Consider the following 18,598-nt stretch of genomic DNA (forward strand, 5'->3'; position numbering starts at 1 on the left):
ACCAAAGAAATAAAAAAATTTGTGACCTGAATTAAATGCCATGCTGAACCAATATACTGTAGACAAATATTGTAAATGAGTGTGAATTGCTGTCTGCACTCCCATTTATAAGCATGATATGTGTTGCTTTTAGAACGGCCCGGAGATTTATTAATTTAATAGGCCTAGTTCACAACAAATAAAACAAAGACATAATTTAGAAATATGTCTAGCTACAGAACAATTGAGAAAGCCTGTTCCTTAATGTGGCCTGCAAGGACATTATAAGTTTTCTTTTTGCCTAGTCCCTCTGGGCAAGCCTAGACCTGTCTTCACGTGGACTAAGTGGTCTCTTAGGTAACCTAGTCCAGAAAACCATTGTCCACTATAAACACTGTACAGCATTGGCTACCAACAGTTAACAACACAGATAGATTTCAGTGTTGACATAGATATGGGCCTCATTACGCTTGACTTGTTTCTTTCATCCTAAGGAATGATAACAGGTAACGGCTTAGCAATGTATAGACTATTTTAATCATTAGATATTAGGCTACTGTGAATAATAAAACTGATCATTCTGACTCTAAAATTTGATTGATTGAGCAGCGTTCGAAGCCGTTGAAATAAGCACATTCTAAGTGGCTGTTGCTTGGCAACAACCATAAACAGAGTTTGTAGAAGTATATTACATGGCGGGATAATTATTAGTATCACCTGTGAGGAACTTATTTTCTTAAGAGCTCATTAGTTTGAGTTAATTAAGTGCATTCAACTGTATTTACGCTGATATCGTTTCCCTCTTTGTGCGGCGCTCTTCTCGGTATTTTTCTTGGAGGAATAGCGCCAGTGTCTTCAGCGGGGAGCGCCGTGGTTCGCGCTCAAGTGGCTCCCGCCTCGGATGGCGCTGAATTTGAACGAACAATATAGGCTCTGGCTATAAATACAGACAAAATGTGCTGGAATCCAACGCAGAGGGACCGTGCAAGATAATGGGGCGACACAGAGAGCTCCCGAAGAGTTTCTTCAGGTAAGGTTGACTCACTTTAAAAGTTTGGAGTGCTTTCGTTGTCCGCAACTAGTTATAAACTGATTTATTTGGCAGGTAAAGTTATCTAGACTATAATTAAAAAGCAGTACTGTACGTTCAACCCGACCTGGAGATCATGTGACGTCAGCATGCTCGTTACAACAGTGGCTAGATGAACACAAACCTGAGAGTGTTTGCGTCAGGTGACTTAACACTAGAATACTAAAATTATTATTAGGCTATTTGTCATGCCTCAGTAATCAGTGGATAGGCTATAACTTATTTCTTCGACTTGGGTATGTAAATTAGCCTACATATTTGAAATATTTATTGTTATGCTGACTTATTTTGGTTAACATGGTACAACAGATTCGTGTGCTCTTATATTAACCTGTTGGGGTTGGTTTGTAGGCAGTGTTGTTAGCTGATTGTTTTATATAAACTACAATCACTAACCATACTGCTAACACAATGACCTACAAGGAAACACATAGCTGATACAATTATTTGATATGTTTTTCTGACAGCGTTAATGCGTTCTGTTGGTCTATTTGTAATCTACAGCCCAGCCTTTGTGAGATGCAAAAAAAAAAAAAAAAAAACCTTCAGGTAGGTTCTGCAGGAGACATCAACAACAAAAAAAAAAAAAAAACAATGATGGAAATGGACCCTGCCAGAGAATATACTGTGTGGTCATCAGGCAGTGTAGTTAGTTGATTACAATCCTCATAGCAATCACTAACCTCACTACCAGGTGAAGACCAGTTATAAAACAACATACAATTATATAACTATTTGTTTTTGCTGCTGTAATTTTTGTAATGCATACCTACATCATCCAATAAAGTGAAACACTTTGTTCTAATTTGTCTGTTTTAGCGATATTTTTTATTTATTTTCTGTATATGTATATTTTAAATACTTCAAAGTCTTTAAAAATATGTTGTTGTTTTTTCTGACATTTTCCGTGAAGGGATTTTATGTATTTAGATGTAGGCCTATTCATTTTGATATAATGTTAACAACCTTGTAATTGTAAAAAAAAAAAAAAAAAAAAAAAAACATTTACTGTAGGCAAGTGCTCAGTGTTACGCAAAGACAAAACTCTATCAATATAGGCCTATATCATTTTAATTTTAAAATAAGGTAATTCTACTTATGAAAACATGTAGGGTACTGTGTAAGTATGTATTGTTTTTGGATATTATACAGATTTTCATTGTAAATCATTAGGTCATTCATACGTCTTACTCACAAAACATCTACTACATTAAGTTCTACTTAATTAAGTAGCCTAATGTAAATATTGTCCGTTTAATTGTCTCATCTAATATAGTACAGAAACTAAAAGTAATTTAATTAACAGGTTTTTTTTCCATCAGAACAGAAATATGGAATTATCTCAAATGTATTGTCCCTCTTCTTTTCTTATGTAATTCCTCACATAGTCTACTTCCGTTTATATGAAGCGTTTAGTCACCTTGGCAACCGTAACACAATTCTGGTTACCCATTGCTAGAACAGCAAGCTCGCTAATTATTATGACTGAAGAACTGGACAAAGAGGTTTTGGACAGTCTTGCAACAATCCACAAACTTCATACAGTATGTATAGTACGTGCGCGTATTGCATAAAATTGTATTGTACAGTGCTTAACAAATTTATTAGACCACCACAACCCAATGTAGTTTTTATGTTTCTGTAATGGTTAATCCACACCAGTAGGCTATGCAAGCTCTTTAGTCACAGTAGCTAGTATTTGTAATGCTAAAATATAATTATTATCTATTAATTTTTGAATTTACTGTTTTATAAGAAAGGCAGAAAAAAATAGTAAAGCACTTTATTATTTGTTTTTTATTCAGATGCCCTACAGTCATTAAATACAGTCTAAATCTGTTAACAAATTTATTAGACCACCTGTCATAAAAAGAAAACACAAATATTTAAGGAATTTGTCAAAAACTTGTTTAAAAGATTTTATTGTCATTTATTAGGTAAATAACAAACTGAAAAAAACTCTTTATTCACACATAACCATAACTTTGTTTTGTATGGGCTTCTTTGGCCTTTATAACAGCTTGTATTTTTGCTGGCATTGTTTTTATGTACTTTTCCACAGTCTCTGTTGTTAATGACTGTAATTGGGTGTCTGAATAAAAAAATAATAATAAATAGTGTTTTACAATTTTTCTGCCTTTCTTGTAAAACAGTAAATTCGAAAAGTCATTAGAACAATAATTATATTTTAGCATTAGAAACACTGCTGTGACTAAAGAGCTTACACATACTGGTGCGGATTAAATTACAGAAATATAAATAATTATTTTGGTAATCACTAATACTGTTAGTTTAGAGCATGTAGCACACACCTTCTGGTCATTGCAAACTTGTATGAATGAGCTATAAAAAACATAAAATAAAAATCATAAAACAAAACTCAACAGGAATGCAGACTTCGAGGGCCAGATTTGAGAACCCCTGTTGAAGTCTTTAAATATGGTTAAACAAATTTTGGTGGCACATGAAAAGAACTGAAATAAAATCAAATAAAGATGAGTAATCCTTTGTTGTTGTTGTTGTTTTTTTAGCCACAAATAGGTGTTTGTGAACGTAATGTATTTTTCTTAATCTGATTTGGCCTGTTTGTTTGCTTGCTTGGTAGAGAAGGATGATGAAATCCAGCAGGATGCTTACTTGAAGCAAAAGGAAGAGGAGAGACCGAAATACATGGAGATGGTGAGGTCTCAGTGGCACATGAACATGATTATGAATTTGATTTAATTTCATTAAAAGGTTATTGTTTTTAGTAATTAGGCAAATGGTGCAAGATGATTATTTTGTAGTAATAATTTATATATTTTGTATAAAAGTTTTTTTTTTTTCTTTCCATTTGTAGACTAGTTCGGTGTTTCAATTCAGTTTAATAACTGTGTAAAGTTCATCGATTATAAAACAAGTTCGATTCAGCCATAATCAGTTCTACAGAAGGCAATAGTGTTGTTATTGAGCTCAAGTCAGTTCATGTTGATTGAGTTCAGCTCAATAAAAGTGTTGTTGCTGCAAAAGGTGTCCATTATAAAACAAATCAATTCAGCTATAAAGCAGCTCCACAGAAGACGATAGTTTCTGTATTCAGCTGAATTCAGTTCAGCTTTGATCTCATCCGATAGTGTCAGTGCAGTTAAGTTGATAAGTCTTTTATATCCTATAAGAATAAATGTATTTATTTAGCATTTGAATCATCCTTTCAAAAGAACACTTTTACAAGGAGTCGAAGCACTATGAAAAATAAGAAAAGAAAGAATGATCCATGCAAGTCTCATGGGGAAAAGGTAGCCTATAGAACACAAAGTGAAGTTGATTGTTAAAAGGTCGAAAAATTGAACAAAAATGTTAAATGTAGAATGTAAAATGCAAATTTAGAGATTTTAATCTGTAAAATTTGAATTGATCTTTTGTCTTTGATTAAAAATGTGCTATATTTTTATGAACACAGTGACACTTGCTCTACATATTTTGAGCACATGGAGCTGTGGTGTAATGGGCAGCCCAATGTGATTGCTCTTTAGGGTAGTTGCAACATAGATGTGTCGTAGAGTTGCTGGGTGTTTAAGGGTCAGGGTAGGGTTGCACCAGCCATTTGTAAGTTATAACTTAAATTAGAACGTTGAGTCCACACTAGAGGCTTAGTAACTACTAGTTTCTAACTAAGTCTATACATTATTCAGTTGCACTAGTTGTTCGTAAGGCAGGACCTAGCTAGTAGTTCATAAGCTCTCCGTAAAGTAAGTTAGCATAATATGACGCTTTCCCTTAAATTTTCCAATAGAAGCCTTCAAATACACAAGCAGAACAGAATGCTGTGAATTTCAATTTATCATTCATTCTAACTTCTTTTGCCTCATGTAACAGTAAAAATAAGTTTCCATTAAAAACGATACTTAATCATGAATAACATTAGCCTATAGGTAATTGTAATTGAAATATAATATAAAGATCAATAAATACTGAAAGAACAAAAAACATAAGAAATGCCATTTATTTATTACGACTGACTTTCATTTCACATGCAGCGCAGAACGAACCAAAGCACACAGAGGCACGCTGTGTTGAAGAAGTGCTAAAAAAGAAACAAAGTACATTTATTCACATATTATTTTCTCTCTCTTAATATGTACGTGAGTGTAAATGTCAACAGCATCGTATGTCTAAAGGATTGAAGGTAAAAGAAGAGCATATTGAGGCAGTTCTACTATTTTATTCCAACCGATACTTATTTCCGAACGCTTCCGTGGATATTTAGTTTATAAGTAGAGTTACAGGCTAAGTTGTAACTTGTGTACAGCTGGTGCAACCATCCCTAGGACCACAAGCTCAATACACTACACTACAGATGTAGGAATGTCAAGTAAAAGGACCTGATTTAATAAGGTAATTCGCACTTCTGAGAAGCAAAAACAATAAGAAAGATTGAGATATGAGGCATAATTTAGTGGATTGAAAATGCACATGTAAAAAATCTGATGTGTGGCCCCTGTCTTGATTCTCTCTTTGCTGTGAAATCTTTATTTCTATACAGTGCATTGCAGCATAAAGAGCTAATGAGCCAGCCTGTGGAGGGCAGTTATGGATCTCTAATGAAAGATGATTTGAGATCAGCGGGGTTTCTAAGTGTTGATCTGGCAGGCTGGATCTGCTGGTTTTAGAGTAGCTCTCAGTAAGCCACATAAGCAAAATGAGTCTCTGAGGAGCATCACAGATCATTTAAGATCACAACATAACATGGAACTCTAGTATAAAGTTTTTAATGGTGCTAAAGCAAGCATCACTATAACATGTTAATTATACTATGATGCCAGGAATCTGAACACACTCATAACCCTAAACTTTGCCGCATAACTCATCCTACACCTGATATGCTGTGCTTCATATTACCAGGCAGTTATTGTGCTGATTGATTGTACACTTTCAGTGCTTTCAAACAGAGGTATCCGATAAGTCTGCAGATTTAATTTAAAGGCTTCCATTGCTGTCTGACTTGTGTAAAATTTCTCACAGAGGAGTCAGTTGTAATGCTATATCCAGCAGGCAGAATCCTTAAGAGCCTGCTTACCGCTCTTAAGCCCTACATTTGTGCAGTGATAAATCTCTCCGCATAGCTACTGTCTCTCCCAACACTGCACTAACCACATCTACTAATCAGATTAGCAGGAAATCACTGGTCTTGCAGATCAATTCATCTGCGTATAAGAATAAGGAACCATTGATTTGTCCCTTTTCTGGCATTGCTGGGGCAAAAAAAAAAAAAAAAAAAAAACTTGTAATTTTGCTTTACAGACTAAAGAATCTGAATTTGCCACAGAACCTAAGCATATTGTGAGCATTAAGTTTGGAGCCATATTAGGTTATGCTAAATATGATTTTCAGTATTTATTCATAGACTTAGATCATTATAATGACACAAAGCTTCAATTCATTGAAATTATTCAATGATAGTTGACGTGTCCATGAATTTTGTGTTTTAAATTAGTATCACAATTTAAGGGTAAAATCATTTACATGCAGTGGTGTCCAAATGTCAAAAATATCCTTTTATTTTTTAATCTCTTGTTTAATGAAGATTATATTATCAGTATACCACTGAACAGAATGTTTTAGTATTTAGTATGTGCCCCCTTAATGAGAGCAGCACTCAAGCTGTGTGAACTCCACAATATGTATAAAACCTGGTTATTCTCTAGCATGATCTTCAGATTCATTGGAGTGTGTAGTAAAGTGCATCTGACCATCTGTATAAATGAGTACACTAGTAACAATTTTATTTTGTTTAGTCACCTTGATAGTGCAGAATCTTATAATATAAAAATATCTTTACTGAAAAAAAAAGTACTTTTTTTGACATTTTAAAATTTTCAGTTTACTTCCCAATTTTAAAAAAAGGATACCACTGTATATGTATATGGAAATGTCTTTGGTCATTCTAGCTGGTTGCTATTTCTACATTTTTACCATTTTAATCACTTTTTTGCCATCCCTCTTTTATTTAAAATGGCTCTGCTGCCTGCAGTGTGGCATAAATAAAAGTACATATTATGTCTCTCGATAAATATGAGATCATAAGAAACTGTAAGTTTAGCAGGGTTATTAAAACTAATACTAAAACTATTAAGACATTTTTTGTTAATTGAAATAAACCTGAAAATAAATCAACAAGTAAACACATTGCCAAGGCAACATTTCCATTTTTTCTTTTTTTAAGTTAAAGCAGTAATATTACTTATATTTTTTTTACTAATAATTACTAAAAAAAAAAACAATGGCAAAAGCACATGCATAAAAACTAGTAAAAATGTAATGAAAAATTTTAAAGAAAACTGAATGTACTATATTAAAAAGCTCAATCAAAATATTAATAAAAATATAATAGTAATACTAATTTATTTTATTTATTTTTTTGTGCTTAAGTAGCTTTAGATTATAGTACTTCAAACCTCATAACACTATTGTTGCTTGTCAGCTGCCCCAATACAGTTTACTATCTCCATGTGCTGTACTCTAGCATTACACATTACACACTGAACAAAATTATAAACACAACACTTTTGTTTTTGCCCCCATTTTTCATGAGCTGAACTCAAAGATCTAAGACTTTTTCTATGTATACAAAAGGCCTATTTCTCTAAAATATTGTTCACAAATCTGTCTAAATCTGTGTTAGTGAGCACTTCTTCTTTGCCGAGATAATCTATCCACCTCACAGGTGTGGCATATCAAGATGCTGATTAGACAGCATGATTATTGCACAGGTGTGCCTTAGGCTGGCCACAATAAAAGGCCAAAATGTACAGTTTTACTGTATTGAGGGGTCCGGGGGGGTTGGAAAACCAGTCAGTATCTGGTGTGACCACCAGTTGCCTCATGCAGTGCAACACATCTCCTTCATATAGAGTTGATCAGGTTGTTGATTGTGGCCTGTGGAATATTGGTCCTTTCCTCTTCAATGGCTGTGTGAAGTTGCTGGATATTGGCAGGAACTGGAACACGCTGTCATATACGCCGATCCAGAGCATCCCAAACATGCTCAATGGGTGACATGTCCGGTGAGTATGCTGGCCATGCAAGAACTGGGATGTTTTCAGCTTCCAGTAATTGTTTACAGATCCTTGCAATATGGGGCCATCCATTATCATAGTGCAACATGAGGTGATGGTCGTGGATGAATGGTACAATAATGGGCCTCAGGATCTGGTCACGGTATCTCTGAGCATTCAAAATGGCATCAATAAAATGCACCAGTGTTCGTTGTCCATAACATACGCCTGCCCATACCATAACCCCAAGCCGGTTGGATGTACTGCCAAATTCTCTGAAACGCCCTTGAAGACGGCTTATGGTAGAGAAATGAACATTCAATTCATGGGCAACAGCTCTGGTGGTCAGTCCTGCAGTCAGCATGCCAATTGCACGCTCCCTCAAAATTTGTGACATCTGTGGCATTGTGCTGTGTGATAAAACTGCACATTTTAGACTGGCCTTTTATTGTGGCCAGCCTAAGGCTGGAGGTGGATAGATTATCTCGGCAAAGAAGTGCTCACTAACATAGATTTAGACAGATTTGTGAACAATATTTAAAAGAAATAGGCATTTTGTGTACATAGAAAAAGTCTTAGATCTTTGAGTTCAGCTCATGAAAATAGGGACAAAAACAAAAGTGTTGCGTTTATACTTTTGTTCAGTGTACATAAGCTTGTGTTTCATGTTTTCTTTACAATCTGGTCAGTCATTCATCTCCTTGCATCTGAAGATAGCATGTTCCCTTCCTGTAATGTCTGCTTTCCCACTGTGAGTAATAAACCTGGAAACCCCAAGATGGATGACCCTCTGGAGGACAGATCCATTTCATGAGATTACTCTTAGCTAATTAACCTCATTCCCAAACCCTCTGAATCAAAGGGTTATACATTGGAGTTTTTTTTTTTTTTTTTTTTTTTTTAATGGCTTTACACTGTCAAAGAGGCTGAATTTAAAAATGTTTTGAAGTCATTTTTCTATGTTATATTATTGTAATGTTTAATACAGTGTGGGAAAATGTAATCATACTCCAGCCTGCTCTAATGTTATTTTGCCGATGCATTGTACTCTTCCACAACTCCATATGATTTAATTGTATGTTTTAGCAGATTGCAATATGGCAGATGTTTACACTGGGTGATAATAATCAACAGAGACATTACATTACATTATTATAACTGATTAACCTGCCATAAAATTACTTTGGCTTGAAAAATGGTTATAGTGTACAAGCATGTAATGGATTTAATGAAATGACAATAAGTGCAGCCAGAGATTATGTGTACTAAATCAAAATTATGAGGCTTATTTAGTAAGTGCAGCTGTCGATTGGTATTCTCGGACAGCTGCTGCCTATTCACTCTCTATGAAAGTGTATGTTTCCTTCACTGTCTTTTACAGATGGGCATCACTGTAGGTGTCGGTAGATACTGTAAATTCAGTAACTAATATGCAGTGTGCCCTGGTTGTGCATTTACATGACACATATATATATATATATATATATATATATATATATATATATATATATACATATATATATATATATATATATATATATTTAGTATTTGTCTTAAACTAAACTAAACCATTACAACATTTGTTAAAGCTATAAATAAAGCTGAAATAAAATAAAATAGAAATTTTAGATGAAACACAGTTTGCCAAATCAACCTTTCTCTTCTAGTTTAATAATAAAGGAATAGTACTTCCAAAAATGAAATTGTTTTCATTTATTCACCCTCAAGTTGTTCCAGACCTGTTTGATGGTCGCCATTGACTTCCATTGTTTTGTTTTTTTCAAACTATGGAAGTCAATGGCTTCAAAATATCTTCTTTTGTTCTCAACAGAAGAAATAAACTGATACAGGTTTGAAAAGTTGAGGGTGAGTAAATGATGAGAACGTTTTCATTTTTGGGTGAACTATCCCTTTAAGTATTAAAATAACTAATTGGAAAAAAAAACCAAGACTTAAACTAAGATAAAAATTAATTAAACCTGAATAATAATAATATAATTATAATAAAAATTATTAAAATTACAAAAAATGTTACTAAAATTAAAATGAAAACTGACAGTATAAAAATAATAGCTAACTCAAATTAATAAAATTATACATAAATAAAACTAATATAACACCAGTATTTAGTAATTATAAAAATAGTAATTAAATAGTTTTAAATTCATTATAGTATTATACTTCAGCAACTGTTATGCAGTGTACCTTCGTTCTTCATTTACTTATATATTTCATATTTGTGTTAGGCCAAGAAACGAGACCAGATTATTGCCCTTCTGAATAAGCAGAGGGATGAGCGAATTAAGGTAAGAAATTTACTTGGAAGTACTTGGCCCCATTAGCTTAAAACATCCTCTCAGGTCTCTACGTTCAGTTTGTATCAGCCTAAGCCTCATCTCGGGTCTTCTGCTAACACAGCCATTGCATATTTGAATGCTGCAGGACAGGGTTCCTCAGACAGCCAAGTGTTTTATTCCTCTCCCATTCATTAGAGTGCTCTCTCTCCTTTCCTCAGCACTTTTTCCCCAGAGCCTCAGCATTTCTTAGGGCACCCTCCCCTATAGAGGAGGAGAGGAAAGGAGGGGTGGGCTTCTTCAAGACTTTGATGACTCTCAGGGGAGCAGATGATTATGGGCTGGTGGTGCTTTATCCAGCCCCTGCTGAGTACTTTACAAGCCTAATACAAGCTACACCGAAGTCAGTTGTTTTTGGTTATGTTTATTCATTTTGGGGGCTGGGATGTGATGTTATGCATCTCAGTTTTGGCTGTATAATGTACAGAGCTATATTTTTAATGATACTGAAAAGTTTTCACAGTTAAGTGTTAATAGATATATACTTTCACTTTTTTTCGTTTGAAAATATTTTCACTCAGAAATTGCTAGTAAATTTCACAAATAAATGAAATGGCAAATAACACATTATATGTAAAATTTTGATGTAGAAAGACGGAAATCGTATTTTCTTTTTAAACATACATCAATAATCACCACCAAGTTCAAAAAATATTTTTTACAGTGTACAAAACTCACTGTTCAAAAGTTTGGGGTCTCGTTTTTTTTTTTTTTTTAGATTAACATTATTCAGCAAGGATGCATTAAGTCAATCAAAAGTGACAGTAAAGGCATTTATGATGTTAAATAAGATTTCTAATAATAAATCAGAAGAAGAATGATGATGAGCAATATTTCTCAAGCACCAAATCAGTATATAAGAATTATTTCTGGGATAGTGTCATATAATATAGCAGACAACAAAGTATAAAAATATTAATATATAATAAAACAGAAAACAGTTATTTTAAATGTTAATATTATTATCTATTAAATTATTAGATTATAATTAAAATTATTGTAAAGCAATAAAACAGTTTTTACTGTATTTTCCATCAAATAAATGTAGCCTTGCGAGCATATCTGATTTAAATTTTTACTATAAACATTTCAAATTGTATGTGCATGTTGTTACATTTGAGTCCCTTGTTTTTAATATATATTCTCAACAGAAGGAGATGATTTCCTACCGAAACAAACCAAGAAAAGGCAACCTAGTGAAAAAAAAACTATGCTATTTATCAACTTATGGATACCAGTGCAATACATTTTTTTACAATTAAAGGTGATTGTACAGTGCAATGTATTACTGCATTCAATAAAGTAATAGTAATTGTGTGCTTAATAGTAATTTACTGTTGTGGACAGCATAAGGGGGTCTATTCCGTTGATGCTGCTACTGTAAATCACATCCAATTATAGAAGGGAAAAGCACACAGGCCCTCACCCCCAAATATCATTTAAACAGGTAAACTGATAAGGAGGAAAATGGTTTGTCAGTTTGAAAGAGGGGGAAATTACTGATAGTTTCTAACATTTTCATTATTATATGGATTCCTAGCCTACTAAAATTGATTTCTAGACCCAGTGATGAAGGGTTATTGGAAAACCAGCTTAGTCTTATATTGAGGCTTGGATATTGATCTGAAATCTGTCTAATCTTTTCTGCTCACAGACAGCACAAACCTGCATTGATTACCTGTCCTATTATCCAAAACAATTTCCTTTCTTATAAATGCATCATTGCAAAATCCTTTATTTAATGTCATAGGGAAACTTTCATTAGCCTGTGCAGTAGATTGGTTTCTAGCAAGATTAAATTAAATGCAGAATCTTGACACATTACTATAATGCTCAGATTAATTTGTGTGCTTCACCTACAACACTGCAAAACATAAAATGCATTTTCTTTTATAAAGTAAATTCAGATAATGTTTTATATAATAAACCAATTGGATTTTGAAAACATCATGAAATCATTTGTGTGTTCTGTGTAGACTGGCTCCCTAGACCCTTTCATCATCTGTGGATGAGGACCAGAAAGAAGTTCTGAAGCTCCAGTAAACATAGTGATGATATTAAAGACTAGTCACAAATTTGAAATATAATGTCTTTTTTTCAAAGGAAATAGACAAATGTTTAAGAAGTTTACTTAAAATGCAGCTAGACTCGCTACATTTGTTTATCATTGTCTTAAACACTTAAGATATTAAAATATTAAGGCCAGTGAGCACTGTGTCCTTGTAATATTTCATATGATTTGTTGAGATCTACAAATAAAAGCCCGTGGCGTGCTCATTCCTGTCAGCTGATGACGTGTTATGATCTTCTGTGTGTTCGGTCACGCGCGCGCGTGCCTCCCTAGACGTTCACGAAGATTTCAGAGGATAACGGGACAGGTGATCGGTTCTCTACTGGACGAAGCCTTCCTGCTGTTGGATGTTCACTTTTTTTTATTTACTTGGCTTTTCATTGTCTTGGTGAAGATACTTTTAAGGCCCATGGAAGTTTGATAAAAGGTGGTAAAATGGATTTGATGAGAAAATGTGGCTGCGTGTTGGTTTTATTCAGCGTCTCCGCGTGCGCGTCAAAGCTTCTGAGCGGTGAGTTACACATTTAGGAAAGAAAATGCTGCATTCGACTATTTTAAAAGATTAAACTACAGATATGATATTTTGTAGAAAATCTTCCTGAATAAGTCAGATCTGAGATAGTATGTCAGTATTATCAACCAGTTTGACAACCAGGTTCTTAATAATAATTTTAATAGCCTATAGAACTATTTCTATATTTTAATACGTTGAAATGTTAAGGTTTTTTTTTACGTCTAATACGTTGAAAGCTTTTGCAATAAGTTTTTTAACTGTTTTTTTTTTCACTCACTTTTCAGTAACTCATACTTAAGACTCGATAGATTCATTCGTTTCCTGTTTTATTAATTTTAATGAGATGCTTAAATATAGGAAGTGACTTAAGATCATGCTTTAAGAGTGGCTGTTTTGTCTCTTCACCACTTGTAAACCCGATGTGTTGTCCATGCTTCCTGTGGTGCAGACATTTACGAGCCCAGAGGTATGTTCTGCCGCAGACACTAATGGCTTTCTCTAAATGAAATGACAGCTCAATCTCATCACTCCATTTAATCATAGCATAATTACATTTTATTTTTATTTTGAAATATCTACACTCTGAGGAAAAAGGTACTTTAACTGGGAACACCCTGGGCACTTTTTCAACTGACTGAACATCAAGGGGTCTGTTATTCACAACGTTATTAATGTTCTTTGTGAAAGGAAAGCATTTTATATGTGTGTGTGTGTGTGTGTATATATATATATATATATATAATATATATATATATATATATATATATATATATATATATATATATATATATAGGGAGTCCCTGGATTTGCGGATTGTCTGAAAAACCCATGCTTTAGAAAAATAATTAAATATATACTTATGAATAAAGGGCTTTGTGCATGAAGAAAATTAGATTTTCCACTTTGCCAAAGGAAAAACTAACACGTTTGTTTTGTTTTTAATTTTCCAAATAAAAATGTGTTTATTTAAAGCATACATTTGACACTGTAAAGCTGCTTTGACGCAACCAGTATTGTATAAAGCACTATACAAATAAAGGTGACTTGACCTGACTTCAATAAATTTACATTCCATTGTCTTAATGTGTCTCTCAGGCCAGCAGATATGCAAGCGTGGCACTGAGAAGCCTTGCTATAAAATCGCCTATTTTCAAGATGCTCGGCGTAAACTCAACTTTGAAGATGCGAGTCGAGCCTGCAGGAGTGACGGTGGAGATCTTCTCAGTATTGAGTCTAAGACTGAGCAGGGACTGATAGAGAACTTCATCCATGAACTGAAAGCATCAGACGGAGACTTCTGGATCGGGCTCCGTAGGGATCAAGGCCATGAGGAGATAAACGGAGACTGTCCTTCTCAGTACTACTGGCTGGATGGAAGCCAAGCAACCTTCAGGTGGGATCAGAGGCACGTTAGACACATTTCCTTTGCGGGTGCTTTTGCTTACTGTTTTGTGTTTGGGTGCGATAGGAACTGGCACTGGGATGAGCCTTCCTGTGGGTTTGAGGTGTGTGTGGTGATGTACCATCAGCCCTCTGCTCCTCCGGATCAGGGTGGGCCTTATATGTTCCAGTGGAATGATGACAATTGTGAAACCAAAAACAACTTTATCTGCAAGTACACCAAAGGTTGGGAATGCATGTTTTATTCAGTTGATCTCTTTGTCAGTTAACATCACAAATGGTATGCAGTAGCTCATTGATTTGAACAAACCCCAACACTAAGCATTAAACTTCAGCATACTGTAACTCATCCTGCACTGTTTATACAGACATGAATGACACATTCAAATAGTGCAGCTTTGTTAAGAGAGACCTCCTATTATTTTCTGAAGCAATTACACTCATGTTTTCCATCTGGTGTACAATGAAAAAGACAAAAGACATTTGCTTACATTCCAGAAGAGACCACATATCTGGAGAGCAGAATCTCATAGAGACTTGAGACATTTATGGACATTTACAGTATTTAAAAGTTCATTTTAGTAGTATTATTTTCAGTGCTATTATAGCTATATTTGATTAGAGCTTCCTAGAACATCAAGAACTGTATAGAATATGATAACATAGTCTTCATGTGATGTTCCAGATAAACCTACAGCACCCATCCCTGCAGAAAATAGAACATTTGAAGGTAAGCTAGGGATATTGTGCTTGACAAAAGTCATTAATTTATATATTAATATAGTACCTCTGCATAATTAGTACAAATTATTTTGTTAAAACAAATGATTATTATTATTTTTAATTTTTTGGTAAAATAAGGATACCTATTGCAGTGGTTCACTGCAGTGCAGTTGTTCAACCAGTAGGGGGCCTGTGCACACCAAGGACAACTATAACTATAAAGTTTTAATAATTGTTCTAATGCTATGACAATAGGGATGTCACCTTTATGTTTTAATAATTGTTCTAATTCTATAACAATAGGGATGTCACCCTTATGTTTTAATAATTGTTCTAATTCTATGACAATAGGGATGTCACCTTTATGTTCTTTCAAACATGTATGAGTTTCTTTCTTCTGTTGAGCACGAACAAAGATATTCTGAAGAATGTTGGTAACCAAACAGCTGACGATAGCCATTGACTTCCATAGTATGGAAAAAATATTATAGAAGTCAATGGCTGCTGTCAACTGTTTGGTTATACAAGTTTGGAACAACTTTTAAATTTAGTGTAATTCACATAATCATATTACATATCAGCGTAGATGGAAGGACCGTCAAATATTGTCTTGAGCAGCCCTTGTAGCCCTTGGAGTCAAGAAGGTTGAGGACCACTGGCCCAATGTTGGATGGATTCATTTTATTATGCCATTTAGTGAGAATATGAGAAAGTCTGCATTTATTGGGTTATTTGCACGTGTTTGTTTGTTTCATACTTTTTTTCTGTTTGTTGTGCTTCTATATTAATGTCTTACACCAGATAATACCATAAAACCTATTTCACATATATTACAGATGCTCTTCCAACACCCAAAATACGCAGAAACCCCTCTGTCACAGAGAAGGATGATGGCATGAGGGTGCTTGTATCTGAACCTCCAGGTGAATCTTGTTCTCACAGACAGGCTCTTTGGATCATCTCAAATGCAAGTTTGATTCATTCAAATGATTATGCTGATAATTTGCAATAAGCTCTATTGTGTTAGAATTAGTAGGCATATCTTCAGTTGTGGTCTCAGACATTTGGGCTCCACTATACATTAAAAATAAATAGTGTGGAACAGTTTTCAATTAGAAATTGGTAGTCAATTTCACAATTACAAAGAAACACATGAAATTAAACATGAAATATTTAAGTAGAAGTATATAAAATGTAGTCCAATAATCTTTCAGAATACTGTATGTTTTTTATTTATTTATTTATTTATTTTATGTAAAAATCTTTCTCATATTAGCATGATATAGTTTAAAAATTTTTCTAAAAATATTTCAGAATACTGTATGTTTTTTATTTATTTATTTATTTATTTTATGTAAAAATCTTTCTCATATTAGCATGATTTCTGAAGGAACAGAAATAAACTGCATTTTCAAATATATTAAAATAAAAATAATCATTTTATATTGTAAAAATTCCACAATATTACTGCAGCCTTGGTGAGCATTAGATACTTCTTTCAAAAATATTTAAAAAATCTTACCAACCCCAAACTTTGACCTTTATTGATCACACTAACCAAATTCCTGTTGCATGTTTTTTTTTTTTTTTTTTTTTTTTTTTTTAGACAATGTTCTTAATATCGCTTACATTGTGCTGCCAACCATACCACTTCTGCTGCTGTTGATTGTGGCGACGGGAGTTTTCTGCTTTAAGCTGTTCACAAAGAGGTGCGTTGTTTGACTGCTCACTTCACTGATCAAAACATTTGAAATCTGATCAATTTGAGAGCATGTAACATCATTTATGCATACAGGAAGAAACAACAGACTGAGACCCCTCCAACGGAACCGGGATACTGGGCCCCTGGAGAAAGATGCAACAGCCCAAGCCCTGACGTCTATAACGTCATCCGAAGGCAGCATGAATCAGACCTGGCTGGCACTCGGCCTGACATCAAGAACACTTCCTTCTTGGGTTCTTCTCCAGACACTCCACCTGGAGATTATGACAACCTGGCAGGCAGAGACACTGAAAGTGGTTTTGTGACACTGGCCAGCACTGAGAGCGGCTTCGTGACCAACGATTTGTATGACACCCTGCAGGGCCGTGGAAGCGGGAGATATTACAGAGACCAGGGATGGATGGATGAATTATATGGCTACTGATATGAAAGACGAACATTAGCATTTAACTGCATATTCTCCTCTAAAATGATAATAGCTGTTGATGTCTTACCAGAGTAGACCTGGATATGTGTGGACTCTGGCATTTTTGAAAACTCCAAAATGTACTAAATGAATGAGAGACTGTGTTATTTTAGCATTGTTGATATACCAATATAGTTTTTGTTAATATTGTGAATTAGATTTTTATTCATATTTTCTATTTCAATCAATTTTAGCTAAAAGTTTAGCAATTTTGTGGTAGTTTTTTTATTATTATTATTATTATTATTATTATTATTATTATTACATATTTTGATATCATTTTTAAGTTTTAGTTTATAGTTTTACCTTAAGTTTTTGTTATTTTAGTACTTAAATGAAAATGAGAAATGTTGCCTCGGCTGAAAAAAAAAAGTTAAAATAGATATTTAAGTTTAAAGGGTTTTTTTTTCTTCCAGTTAATGATTATTTTAAGTATGGTTTTAATTTTAGTTTCAGGTAACAATAATAATCCTGAGAGAAACTAAATCCCAGATTTCTGCAGATCTAACATCAATTCACTCTCAAGCAGACTTTCAGTGCAACAACATCTGAAGTTTACAGGTCACACATGATTATCAAATGTAGTTTGCTTCTCTCTCTCTTTTATTTATATTAAAATTCTAATTTTTATGGGCTCCTATGATTAACCAGTTTTTAATGCATCTTTAAAGCAAAATTCTGGAGGATGAACAATCAAAGGTGGTACAATGTTACAAACAAGCTGCTCAACAAATCAGAATGAGATGCTCGGATATGAGACAGCTTGTTTGCTCTCACTGGTTGGTTTGCATGAGCCTGTTATGCTGCTTTTACTGGATGTGCTGTATGGGGCTCTGTAATTACACTGTGACAATCTCTCGCAGACTGTCTGTTCCTGTGAAATAATGAATGATCAAACATCCTTCAAGTTTCTTATATGCAAATATTGGAATGTGAATGCAATGATGTTAATGAAGCCTTAATAATAATAAAAAAAACGAATGAAATTGAAACTAAATAGATTTACTATATACTATAGTTTTCGACAGCAGGGGTCGCTCTCTGGCTACATGCTTAAAGCACTAGGAGCGCATACATACAGATGTTTAAATGTACAAATATAAAATAAAACACTACTGCTAAGTCACAAAACTATAAAATAACAACAACAATTGTTATTATTATGATTATCGTTATTATTGTTGTTATTATATGTCTGCTTTTTAGTGTTTCTTGGTCCACGTTGCGGTATACAAAAAAACAA

General features: G+C 33.9%; 1 protein-coding gene across 8 annotated transcripts; it reads left to right on the plus strand.

Annotated features, from left to right (window-relative positions):
* Window positions 1–2: 2 nt before the first annotated feature.
* Window positions 3–17,585, plus strand: LOC109087945 (layilin-like). 8 transcript variants are annotated; one of them, XM_042756989.1, is made up of 11 exons: window positions 3–1,009; window positions 3,675–3,748; window positions 10,350–10,409; window positions 12,434–13,039; window positions 13,491–13,508; window positions 14,138–14,435; window positions 14,511–14,668; window positions 15,129–15,173; window positions 16,003–16,089; window positions 16,773–16,875; window positions 16,962–17,585. In XM_042756989.1, exons 4-11 carry the CDS (start codon window positions 12,964–12,966, stop codon window positions 17,311–17,313), a joined length of 1,137 nt encoding a protein of 378 aa, XP_042612923.1. In that variant the 5' UTR covers window positions 3–1,009; window positions 3,675–3,748; window positions 10,350–10,409; window positions 12,434–12,963; the 3' UTR covers window positions 17,314–17,585. The 8 variants fall into 8 exon arrangements, with proteins under 8 accessions (XP_042612923.1, XP_042612925.1, XP_042612928.1 ...); XM_042756991.1 differs by having other exon boundaries at window positions 3,680–3,748; XM_042756994.1 differs by lacking the exon at window positions 13,491–13,508.
* The last annotated feature ends 1,013 nt before the right edge of the window (window positions 17,586–18,598 follow it).

The sequence above is a fragment of the Cyprinus carpio genome, chromosome A5, assembly GCF_018340385.1.
Source record: "Cyprinus carpio isolate SPL01 chromosome A5, ASM1834038v1, whole genome shotgun sequence".
Lineage (NCBI taxonomy): Eukaryota > Metazoa > Chordata > Actinopteri > Cypriniformes > Cyprinidae > Cyprinus > Cyprinus carpio.